Below are 13,131 nucleotides of genomic sequence, written 5' to 3' on the forward strand. Positions count from 1 at the left end.
GGAGGCTGGTCATCCAAAATGGACGGAATTTTAGGATTTCTACCAAACACTAATTGATAGGGACTATAACCCTCAACCATCTGCAATGAATTCTTTGCATGTACCGCCCATGCTAAAGCTGAATTTAGCTTGCAGTTTGGTCTATCTGCCAAAACTTTCCGGAGCATGTCATCGATTACCGCATGGTTTCTTTCACACACACCATTACTAAATGGGCTTTCTGTAGCCGTATTCAGAACTGTGATATTCACGTTTTCACACATATCCCTAAACTCATCATTAGCAAATTCTCCCCCATTGTCCGTAAGGAATTTTGCTGGTGGGCCCATACCTGACCCTATCCATGTTTCCACGATTTGATCGAGAAATACTCTCTTTTCTTTACTTCGTACAATTGTTGATTGACTAAATCTGGTTGCTAAATCTACAAAATGCTAAATAAATATATTATTGGCTTCATCCCAGATCTTAAGTTCCATGGCCACAATGTCGTTAAAATCCAAAGGTAGTGCTGGTTTCCTTCTGTACTTCCTACAAACTTCATAGCGATCACTAACCTGTTCTATTAGCTTAGTATAGTCTTCATCCCTTATCCCTGCATCCTTTAATAATTTTTTCAGCCTCTGAGGAGACGAATGGGCAAATTGCCTATGCAGTTTTAATACAGCAAGCTTTTTATCAGCTAAAGTCCCATTTTCAACTGCCATTAACACATCCTTAACAGCTGTACTTGAAATATTATTTGTCAGTAATGGAATACAATAGTGTCCCGACTGTGTAAATTCTAAGTCCACCGTCTTTCCAAAAACTGCTGCCTTATCCTGTTCCATATACAGTTTCATGTGTGCTTTCTTCATCAACGGTCTGCCCAGAAGCAAAGGTATCTCACTTGATACAACATCCGTGCTAATTAAATGATTCATTCCGGCAATATTGCAAGGCATCACCACTCTTTTCAGCGTATTATCATCCTCAAAACTGAAACTTGTGGAACTTTCAAATTCCTTAACCTTGTTACGATTTTCAGCATTCAAGGAGTCCAGGTAACATTTTAACCAGTCAATACCACACACAGTAGATGTGCAGCCACTGTCCAATACAGCACAATTGAAGGATTCTGCAACCAACACTCTCATTACCGGCGTAAAACTGCTTGTCAATAGGACAATGCCTTCTTTCTGGTCACTGTCTTTCTCCTCTTCTGTCTCTTCCGTGTCATGTGTCGTTTCAAACACTCTATTATAACGTGTTGGACAGTTGAAAGCATAATGGTATTGAGAGTCACATCGAAAACATCGATTTATCATGCCCCGTGCATTTCTGGGGTTCATCTTCCTATTGTAGGTCCTAACTGGGTTTGTGTCTTCATAATTTCCAGGTCCCGATCTCCTTCTTTAGTCTCGGAACCTGTTTGTAGCCGTACAATTTCGCCATCATGTTAGTCGTGTATCTTCCATATTCTGCTTTATTGCAGGCTGACCTATTTGGGTCATCAGAGCCATCGGAATCGAATGTTTCCCCAGAAACCTTTTTAAAGCTTCTGTCATCTGATCGAATAAGGTATCCTTATCCGCAAACTGAACTGTTAAAACCAGGAGCCTATCCATGTTGCTCACTCTAGCACAGTCAAGTAATTTAAAGGCCAACACAGACTGTGGAAATTCCAGATTGTGTTTCTGCGGCCTTTTATATAGTCTGCCAAATTCCATTATATAGTCTTCCATGAAGATATCCTCCATTTTCCGGAACTTATCAAAATCCGACCATGCTTCATACGCACTTAACAAGTCATCTTTCTTATAAATCTTATCCATATAATGTAATAAAGTCTCCAGACCTTCTTCTGAGTCTAACTCTTCCAAGTCCAGCTCAGAAAACACTTTGCTCCAGATTTTACTGTCATAAGGTAGAGAAAGAGCCAATGCCATACCTTGTTTTCTCTTTCCCAAGGCAGATACCTTAGTCCACATAACTACTGCACTTCTCCATTGGTCGTACGATCCCCTTTCAGAAAATAATGGGGTGTAGTCATATCCAACCATCTTTATCCTAGGTTCAGCCATATATCTTTGTTTTTTTTTTTCTTCTCACTCACTCCTTAGTTTGGTCTGGAAAAGTTGTATCTTTCAACCCTTCACATTTGCACAGCAACCATCCTCTGCTACAATTTGATAGACATTTAGCTGCTGTTGTATAAAGAGTCAAAGGTTCTGCTCCTTTTCCACAAACACCTTTAATTTACTTCAACAGACTCTGCTCAAAACTCTAACATCACATCACCCGACACAAAGGCCACCTGAAGCCCCTTTACATATCAGTTTCAATTATTGTGTACTTAACATAAATGAGACAACTAATTAGAATGTCTCTTAACCCATTACTTAACACAGGAGTGCCAGGAGAAGGTGTAACTCCTCTGGTGTGGCTGCTAGGAGTGGGTCGAGAAGAAGGGAGCTGTTGGAGCAGGAGAGTCTCCGAGATGCGCCAGATTCAGATGGCGAAGGGCAAAGGGCCTGTTCTGCCCATCCAGTGGTCAAAGGAGCAGCTGGTGAACTTTTTAAATGATAAGTTTAGCCAGCAGAGAAGGGAGGCCCTGGACGACCTGGCAAAGGTGGTAGAGCCGCTCAAAGCAGGGATTGAGTGAGTAGAGCAGAGGCTGGAGTCCCAGGGCCGGGCGATCCAGAATATGGAGGTGTCCGTGGGGGAGCATGAGGAGCAGCTCGCCTCGTTGGTGGCCAACGTGGGGGGGTTTGTGGGTGACAGGCTGAAGAAGAAGATGATGGACCTGGAGAACTGCTCCGGAAGGCAACATTTGAGGATCGTGGGGATGCCCAAAGGCATCAACGGAGCGAAGGCTGGCATGTACGTAGCCAAAATGTTGGAGAAGCTGATGGGGGAGGTGGCCTTCGACCAGCCTCTGGAGGTTGATCGACCGCACAGGACATTGATGAGGAGGCCGCAGGCGGGCAAGCCGCCAAGGGTGGTGGTGGTGCGGTTACACCTCTTCTTGGACAAAGAGAAGATTCCTTGGTGGACACGGCAGACGAGGAGGTGCACCTGGGAAGGGAACGAGCTGCGAAGAGGAGGGCCGAGTTTAATCGGGTCTGTGCTGCCCTCTTCAAAAAGGGGGTGAGGTTTGGGGTGCTGTACCCGGCTGGTGTGCTGTACCTCTGGGTGACTTTCAGAATCGAGAATATTATTTTGGTATGCCAGAGGTGGCGAGGGAGTTTTTGAGAGACAATGGACTGGCAGGAGAAGGAGGACATTGAACTTTTGAGGAGGTGTTTTCCTTTTGTTGTTCTTGGAGAACTTTTTCCCATTTGAAATGTTTTGGTGGGTTTGATGGTGGGTGTTTGGAGAGCATCAAAGGTGTGCACCTTTTTTTTGTTTCTTTGTTTCTTGGGGGAGTGTAGACGGAGGGGGAGGGGAATCGGTAGGGTAGGAGGTTTGGAGGCCTTGAGCGGGGCTGCCATACTAGCTGGGCGGGCTAGCTAACGGGAGCACAGTGGGGGGTGGTTAGGAGATGGGTGCAGGGGAGGGGGATTGGGCTGTTGTTTTGTTTGGGGGAGGAGGGAAGGGGAGGGGTGCTGACAAGGGTGGTTGTTGTGCCGCAGTTGGAAAGGGAGTGATGGTGGCGAACATCCGAGAGTGGGCCTGGAGGTCGTGTGACATGGGCCGAGGACTGGCACAAAAATCAGCAGGGGAGTGGATAGGGTGTCCCCCAACCAGGCTTGTCACGTGAAATGTGATGGGGCTGAATGGGCCGGTCAAACGATCACATGTGTTTGTGCACCTGAAGAGTCTGAAATTGGCATGGCTTTTCTACAAGAGACGAATTTAAAGATTGGAGACCAGACAAGGCTGAGGAAAGGATGGGTAGGGCATGTGTTCCATTCGGGACTGGACATGAAGACGAGGGAGGTGGCAGTGCTGATGAATAAGTGGGTGACGTTCGAGGTGGGGAACATTGTGGCAGATTCGATGAGGGGGAGGTTCATGATGGCTAGTGAGAAGTTGGAGGTGATGCCGGTGGTGCTGGTAAATGTTTATGCTCCCAATTTAATTAGGATGTGGATTTTATGAGGCGGGTGCTGGGAAAGATCCCTGACCTGGATTCGCACCAGTTGATCATGGGGATGGGGGGGGGGGATTTTAACACGGTCATTGAGCCAAGCTTGGACCGGGCGAACCCGAGGTTGACAAAGGTGTCGGCAGTGGCAAAGAAGCTGAAAGTGTTTATGGAGCGTATGGGGGTGGGATGGACACATGGAGGTTTGGGAGGCCGAGGGCGAAGGCATTTTCGTATTTCTCCCATGTGCACAGGGTGTACTCCCGGATTAACATTTTTGTGGTAGACAAGGCGTTGTTGGGGGGTGGTCAACTTGGAGTATTTGGCGATTGTGGTCTCAGACCACGTGCTGCACTGGGTGGATTTGCGAATGGACCGGTGCCGGGGTGGGAGTGGGGGGGGCTGCAGAACCCACAGTGGAGGCTGGATATGGATGGGGCTGTTGATGGATGAGGAGGTTTATGAGCGGGTGAGGGCTGCCATTCGGGTGTACGTGGAGCTGAACGATATGGGGGAGGTCACGGCTGCAACGCTGTGGGAGGCACTCAAAGCGGTGGCTCGGGGGGAGTTCATTTTAATTCGGGCACATGGGAAAAGGCGGAATGGGCAGAGATGTCAAGGCTGGTGGAAGAGATTCTGAGGGTGAACAGGAGATATTCAGAGTGTTGAGGGAGAGGCAGAGGCTCCAGATGGGGTTTGGATTGGTGTCCACGGGGAAGGTGGTAGGGCAGTTACGGAGGGCAGTTACGGAGGGGGGAAATGTACGAGTATGGTGGGAAGGTGAGCAGGATGTTGGCCTACCAGCTGAGGATGCAGGAGGTGGCGAGGAACATTGGTAGAGTGAAGGACAGGACGGGAAGGGTGGTGTTGGAGCCCGTGGGGGTGAATGGGTTTTGGGGGATTTTTTAGGATGTTGTATGAGTGGGTGGGAGGGAATGCGGCGGTTCCTGGATGGGTTGGAGTTTCCAAGGGTGGATGAGGAGCTGGTGCAGGGATGGGGGCCCCTATTAGATTGAGGGAGGTGATGGAGAGTATGGGGGCGATGCAGGCAGTGAAGGCCCCGGGCCCGGTTGGGTTCCTGGTGGAGATTTATAAAAAGTTTGGAGGGACCTGGAGCCATTGCTGGTGGGGGGCATACAATGAGGCTAGGGAGAGGGGAAATTCCCTCCTACACTATCGCAGGCATCCATCGCCCTGATATTGAAAAAGGATAAGGATCCGGAGCAGTGTGGATCGTACCGTCCGATATCGTTGTTGAATGTGGGCGCTCAGTTGTTGGCGAATGTGTTAGCTTCACGAATTGAGGACCGTGTCCCGGGGGTGACAGGTGAGGACCAAACAGGGTTTGTGAAAGGGAGACAGCTATCGGCAAATGAGAGGAGGCTGCTTAATGTGATTATGGTGCCCCCAGAGGGATGGGAAGTGGAGGTGGCAGCAGCGATGGACACGGAGAATGCTTTCGACCGAGTGGAGTGGGAGTATCTCTGAAGGTGCTGGAGTGGGTTCGGGTTCAGGCAGGGGTTTGTGGATTTGGTCTGGTTGTTGTACAGTGAGCTGATCGCAAGTGTGCAGACAAACTGGGTGAGCTCGGGATATTTTGGGCTGCACCGTGGGACGAGGCAGGGATGCCCACTCTTCCCATTGCTTTTTGCCTTGGCTATAGAGCCATTGCCAATGGCGCTTAGAGCATCGAGATACTGGAGAGCGTCTGTGCGAAGGGGGCATCGAGCACAGGTTTTCACTGTACAAGGACGACCTGTTGTTATATATTTTGGACCCATTGGGGGACACTAGGGGCATTATGGGGATTTTATGGGGATTTTGGAGGATTGTTCGTTGAAGGTCCTGATTGATCCCTGGCCAATAAACCGATTCTCTGGCCTGCCTCTTGCACCTCTCGATCCCCAAGTGCCCTTTGTGAATTTGCACGAGAATCATGTGCTGTAGTGGTTGTGGAATGACTATTCTGTTTTTTCTGAGCACAAAGCCATTGATGTAGCTCAGTTCGTGCCTGACGCTCTAGAGCTTGGAGCATGAGTCTGCAGGCCATCCCTGTCTCATATGGTGGAAGGCTTCATCCTTCTCAGTCTCAGCCTTTATCAATTTGGACTTGCTGTTCGATACATGCAGGGTTTCCATCACCAGATCGACCTGTCCTTGTAATATTTCCGAGATGTCTGTCCGCTCCTTATTGTCGGGTGATCTGGACAGAGCATCCGCAATCACTTTGCCTGGCAAATACATTAGCTCAAAGTCGTACCTCTATAGCTTCATGATTAGCCTTTGGATTCAAGGTGACATCTCACTTCGGTTCTTTTGAATAATGGTCAGTGGTGGTCTATGATCGTTCTCCACAGTGAACGTTGGCAGGCTGTAAATGTAGTTGTGGAATTTCTCAATTCCCACCACTAGTCCGAGACATTCTTTTTCGATTTGGGCATACCGTTTCTCGGTTTCTGTCATTGCCCTGGATACATAAGCTACCAGCTGCCATGTCTTGTCAGCGTTTTCTTGTAGCAAAACTACTCCTCGCCCATTCTGGCTAGCATCAGTCGATATCTTTCTATTCTTTGCTGGGTCAAAGAACGCTGAAACCAGTGTGGTGGTTAAAGCATTTTTCAGGTTAGACCACTCTGTCTCATGTCTGTCAGTCCATTCAAAAGGAACATCCTTCCTTATTAAATTTCTGAGGTGTACTGTTTTTTGAGGCTAAGTTGGGGATGAATTTTCCCACAAAGTTCACCATTCCAAGCATACGTAGTACCGCTTTCTTGTCATGTGGATGAGACATGCTGATAATGGCTTTTAGCTTCTCAGGGTCCGGCTGTACTCCTTCTGCTGATAATTTGTCTCCTAAAAAAGTAATCTCTTTGACCCCGAACTGAACTTGTCTTTGTTGAGCTTGAGCCCGTACTGCTCAATTCTGTGCATGACTTATCATAGTCTTTCATTATGCTCTGCCATGTTTGATGCCCAGATGACGATGTCATCGACATAAATGCGAACTTCAGGAAGGTTTTCCACGATCTGTTCCATCGCTCTGTGGAAGATCTCCAATGCAGAGATGATGCCAAATGGCATTCTTAAAAAACAGTACCGCCCGAACGGCGTATTAAAGATGGAAGTATCAAGTTTGCTAAAGACTGTGGCAGATTACATCTCATAAGTAATCCCCTCTCTTTTGGGGATCTGTTAGTTTTCCCATTTAATGTGTTCATTTAGATCCTTTGGATCTATGCAAATGCGCAACTCTCCGTTCCGCTTCTTCACACACACCATCGAGCTAACCCAGTCGGTTGGCTTTTCCACTTTTTCTATGATGCCTAACCTCTGCATCTTGTCAAGCTCGATATCGAGGCATTGGCGCAGTGGCGCAGGCACTCTTCTGGGCGGGTGAATTACTGGATGTGCATCATCCTTCAGCTCGATTTTGTATTGGAATGGCAACAATGAAGGAGTTGTGCTCCAAAAGCTAGTGACTCCAAACAAACCCGTTGGACTTTAACCTGGTGTTGTAAGACTTCTTACTGTGCCCACCACAGTTCAACGCCGGCATCTCCACATCATGAATACCTCTGAGGTTACTGCCTTGCTAAATATTTTGGCGAGCGGCTCAGTTCAGGGTTCTACAGGGGAATTATGCGGCATATCTCAGTTCTCTACATATAAATGGTGACAGTTGACCTCGACAGTAAGACTCATCATTATATGAAGTTCACAATACATGATACTAGCTAGACTGCTAAATATCTGGGATTTATGGCAATCTGAACGCAGGATGTAATTAATTGCACGCATGTCACTTTCTGAGTGCCCTGGCATCATACCCTGACCTTCATTAACAGGAAAGAGTTACATTCCATCAGTGTTTATCTGGTAGTCTGATCATCTGAAGCACATCATGCATGTTTGTGCCAGGTACTCTTTGAGTTCCATGACTCCTACATCCTGAGTCACCTCCACATACCACAGATATTTGAAGGGCCACAGCACTTACAGGGTTGGCTGCTGGGTGATGAGTACGTGCTGAAGAGGAGATGGCTTGTGATCCCCATGCGTCGTCCTCAAAGTGCCTCAGAGGAATATAAAACACGGACCATTGTGCAACAAGATCCATTATTGAGCAAATGATTGACATCCTGAAGATGTGCTTCCGATGTTTTCACCAGTCAGGTGGTGTTCTGCAATACTTTTCACAGAGGGTGTCTATTGTGCCCATCACAACCTGGTCCTTCAGAGGGGAGGTCAGATGGAGGAGGCTGTTAACTTCTCAGATGATGAACACCTGGAAGGGCTGGAATCTGAAGAAGGCGATGATGGTTAGCTTCCATGAGAGGATGCCCTTACAGTGGCACGATGTGTAAGATATGCCGGTGGCACTCTGATGATCACAGGTTCCATCAAGAGTAAAGTCCAAGCAAGTAGACTCAGAAATATTTCTCCTGTCCCCAGTGCCATGACAGTAATTAGAGAGGCAGCACGGTCAGCAATCAGCTTTAAACTTGCAACCTTCAAGGTTCATGGTGCTCTCATCTCTGTTCAGCAGCAAAAGCTGTATATAGCCACCATAGGAAGTGAAAATGGGCAGCACGGTAGCATATTGGTTAGCACAGTTGCTTCACAGGTCCAGGGTCCCAGGTTCAATTCCCGGCTGGGTCACTGTCTGTGTGGAGTCTTTATATTCTCCCCGAGTCTGCGTGGGTTTCCTCCGGGTGCTCCGGTTTCCTCCCACAGTCCAAAGATCTGCAGGTTAGATGGATTGGCCATGATAAATTGCCCTTAGTGTCCCAAAAATGTTAAGTGGGGGTTACTGGGTTTCGGGGATAGGGTAGATACGTGGGCTTCAGTAGGGTGCTCTTTGTAAGGGCTGGTACAGACTCGATGGGCCGAATGGCCTCCTTCTGCACTATAAATTCGATGAAAACAGCACACCAACAACAACTGCACATGATGCAATCTCTTGAATGAGACACTTGGTGCAGCCACAGAAATGTGCATCAGGTTGTAGAAACCCCAATGGTTGCAGGAATTGTGCTTTTGCTCAAGCTATGAAGACAGCTCAGTGTTTTTAAAAAATAAAATAAAAGCATTTTTCCAATTAAGGGGGAATTTAGCATGGCCAATCTACCTACCCTGCACATCTTTGGATTGTGGGGGTGAGACCCATACAGACATGGGAAGAATGTACAAACTCCACATGGACAGTGACCCGGGGCTGGGACGAACCCGAGTCCTCAACGCCATGGACAGCTCAGTGTTGATTATACATCACAACTTGTAACCTTAATGTACGTGACCACACATATCTCTATGGTGTGTTGTAAGGTCTAAAGGTTCCTAATTCAAGGTGCAGATACTTTCAAGGAAGAGCTTGACACATCTCCCTGACATTATAAAAAAGGTGAGTAGCGAGCATGACTCCACTCAGCATCACATGAATCAGAGGGTCACTAAGGGAGGCAGTCACAGACTGGGAGCTTGGTCACCCTCGCAATGTAAGGGAACATGGAGGCATATGAATGATGCATTCAAATCATTGTAATGAATGGGAAATGTTTTTACAAAGGTGCATTATATATACAGTGAGTGAACACCCATGGCCCCATCGTGATCTCAGAAGTCTAAGCAGGGGCACCCTCCTTTGGTTGTGGAACTGGAGTTGGTGATGTCACAGGCAGAGGGGATTGGGATTGCTTGGACACTCTCTGAGTCACTTTGAAGGATATCCCTTGGGTTTCCAGCTGATGATCCTCTTCCCTGTGGATGCCCAAGGGTTCCTGGCTGACTCCTTGAGGAGAAGAGACTTCTGGAAGGCAGTTGAAGTGCTCTGCCCACTCTCACCTGGCCATTGATGATCCCATCTATATCTAGAGCAACGCAGTGCAGATCCAAGTACAAGTCAGGCAAATGTGTAAGACCAAAGTCTCCAAGGTGGCTGCCACTCTTCCCAAGGAAATCTCAAGGTGCATGCATATATATCGGAGCCATGACATCAGACAGAACGTGGATGGACTCCTCCATCCTATGCTCTAGCCTGTTAACTGCCTCTTTCTTTCTTTTACCAAACATTTTATTAAAGCATTTATGGTTTTATAACAACAAAAGATACAAATACAAATATAATTCAGTACATAACACCCCCCCCCAACCAACAACAACACACAATTCCCAAGTCCTTCCATCACCTCTCGCTGATCCCGCCAAAATTAAATTAAACTAAACTAACTCCCCCTACCCCCCTCATTCTCTAACCCCCCCCCCCTCCTTTTATTGCAACTGCTAACAGTTTAGTTTTCCCCGAAGAAGTCGATAAATGGCTGGCACCTCCGGACGAACCCTAACATTGATCCTCTCGTGGCGAACTTAATTTTCTCAAGCCTGAGAAACCCCGCCATGTCGCTAAACCATATCCCCGATTTCGGGGGCTCCGAGTCCCTCCAGGATAATAGGATCCATCTCCGGGCCAAAACATCAGCCTCTCTCACCTCCTGGACTCCCGGGTCTTCCGACATTCCAAAGGTCTCCACCTCTGGACTCAGCGCCACCCTCGTTTTTAGCACCGTGGACATGAGATTGGAAAAACCTTGACAAAATCCCCTAAGCTTCGGACATGCCCAAAACATGTGGGCATGATTTGTGTGCCCTCCTGCACACCTCTTACACCTGTCCTCTACCCCAAAAAACCTGCTCATCCAGGCTGCCATCATGTGTGTCCCGTGAACCACCTTGAATTGTATCAGGCTGAGCCTGGCACATGATAAGGACGTGTTGAGTCTGCACAGAGCATCCTCCCACAGACCTGCCTCTAGCTTTTTTCCCCAACTCATCCTCCCATTTACACTTTACCTCCCCTATCTGGGTTTCCTCCCACTCCTGTTAACTGCCTCTCCAGTTCCCCAGCTGTTGTTGGATATCCAGCATGTGTGAGATAGCCATTTCCTTCCATAGGCTCATCATCTGACTCAGGCTCAGCAGGTGCCTGTTCTTCAGCAATCCTCCGAGTGCTAAAGACTTGGGTTGTCACTACCTCCAATTGCTGTGTAGACATGTTGGTGAAGTATTCTTCAGAATGTGATCCCGAGCCTAATCTTGATCTATGACCCACTGGAATGTTTGTCTCTGCACTGATGGATGGTACAGGTGAATGCAGTTAAGGGCCTCAGTATGTTCCCCTGAGCTGGGCTGGGGTTATGGTAGCTCTGCCAGGGCCTGCTAGTATTTGTAAGAGAGAGAAGATAGACTTAGGTCTTGAGCAGGCTGAATACAATGTTGCATGTCACTCACTGTGAATGTCAGGATGTGATCAACTCATGGAGGGCCAACCATACTAGCTTACTGGGAAAGACTGATATCACCTTTGCCACAGGAGCGATCCCTGTCCTCCCCTGCCAACTCAGCAGCATCCCGCTTGAATTGACCGAGCTCCAGGATGTCAATCGTCTCTCCTCTGGTCTGTGATTTCTCCCTCCTAAGGTGGGCAAGCTTGGCCTGCATGAAGACAAATGGATGGAATGTGATGTGAAGGGGGAGCAGAAGTTGGGAAGCATTCACACCTGCTGTGTGTGCTGAGCTCTCCTCATTAAGGGCTGAGGATGTCAGTGCAGCATGATAGATGAGATGCCGCTGATGTTAAACTCTCAGTGAGACATTAAATGCTGATATTTTCCCCCTGCTAATATTGTGTGACCTGAGGATTGTAACCTTTTGAGTGCATCATGCCAATATCAGATTGTGTATTCAAATGAGCTGAAGGTTGGCTTATCCTGGCAGTGCAGGTGAGGTAATTCATCTTCTTCCTGCACTGCAGGGCATTTCGTTGGTAGTTTCCTGCATAACAGACCTCCTTTATGGATGCCTCCTAGGACGGCAAAGTGAGGTTGGTGAACCTCCTGGAACCACCCCTTGAGTAAAGAGATTCCTGTGATGGTGGACACCTCTTATTAAAGCCTTCAGGGAGTCGGGGCGTAACTTCGGGACTACACATTCTTTGTTCTGAGGGCCATGTCAGGATCGGTGGTGAACATAGCTGGGCTGCAGAGAGTGAATGTGTGTGTTCAGATGACGTTTAAATATGATGCAAGGACAGACTACAACAGGGTAGTATGTTCTTGCAGTATCCTGCTCAATATTTCTTTATTAACTTATATATCACCTAAAAAGTGATTAATTGGTTGTTCACCACATTTTCTGTTGCAGAATGACCGCTTCATTTTCTCACATGAAATTATTTACCTGCATTATATTTCAAAAATTAAATTAACTCATTGTGTAAGGTCTTTTGAAATGATTTGATATGAAGGATTCACTACGGATTGTTATTCTATAAACATTTGATTATCTTTATGATTACTTACAATCTACTGTCCTCATTCTGAAACCTTTCTTTCCAGATTAACTTTTTCCCAGTAAGAAAACAAATCCAAGACAATGACATAGCAAATATTCTGCGGATCTACCGCACTTTTGTGATGCATTTGAATCTTCGTGGATGCAACAACGTAAGCTGGGCAACCTTTAAATCCATCAGTGAGTATATTTGCCAATTTTCAACACTCTGCTTTCCTGTTTGTTCATAATTGAAGAAGGACTGCATTCTGTGCAAAGGAAGACATACATTTATCTTGTGCTTTTCATGACCTCAGGATATCCCCAAATACCTTATAGAAAATGAGGAACTTTCTTTAAGTGTAGCTACTGATGTAATGAAGGAAACAGAGCAGTCAATTCACACACATGAAAATCCCCACAAAATGGTAACCTGATGTGCTCAGATAATTTGTTTTACTGATGTTGTTTGTGGGATGAGTATTGGCCAGGGAGAACTACAATACTTCTCAAAATAATGCTATGGGAATTTTTACATACAGCAAGTGGGAAGATGGTGCCTTAATATCTCATTTAAAAAACATCTCCAGCAGTGCAACATTTTCTCAGTTTTGCATTGAAGTGCCAGCTTGGATTTTGTGTTCAGGTCTCTGGAATGGGGCTTGAATCCACAACCTTCTGACTCAGAGTGCTACAAACGAGTCACTGCTGAAACCCTTGAACTTAGATAACAATTA

At 46.9% G+C, this 13,131-nt stretch overlaps 1 protein-coding gene across 2 annotated transcripts in view; it reads left to right on the top strand.

Annotated features, from left to right (window-relative positions):
* The window catches only part of fbxl13 (F-box and leucine-rich repeat protein 13), a 444,736-nt gene that overhangs the window by 108,319 nt on the left and 323,286 nt on the right, over window positions 1-13,131 (top strand). For both annotated transcript variants that reach the window (XM_072471330.1, XM_072471332.1), the window contains exon 10: window positions 12,460-12,595. In XM_072471330.1, coding sequence (XP_072327431.1) covers window positions 12,460-12,595 — 136 coding nt within the window. The remainder of the gene's footprint in view (window positions 1-12,459; window positions 12,596-13,131) is intronic.

Source organism: Scyliorhinus torazame, chromosome 13 (genome assembly GCF_047496885.1).
Source record: "Scyliorhinus torazame isolate Kashiwa2021f chromosome 13, sScyTor2.1, whole genome shotgun sequence".
NCBI lineage: Eukaryota > Metazoa > Chordata > Chondrichthyes > Carcharhiniformes > Scyliorhinidae > Scyliorhinus > Scyliorhinus torazame.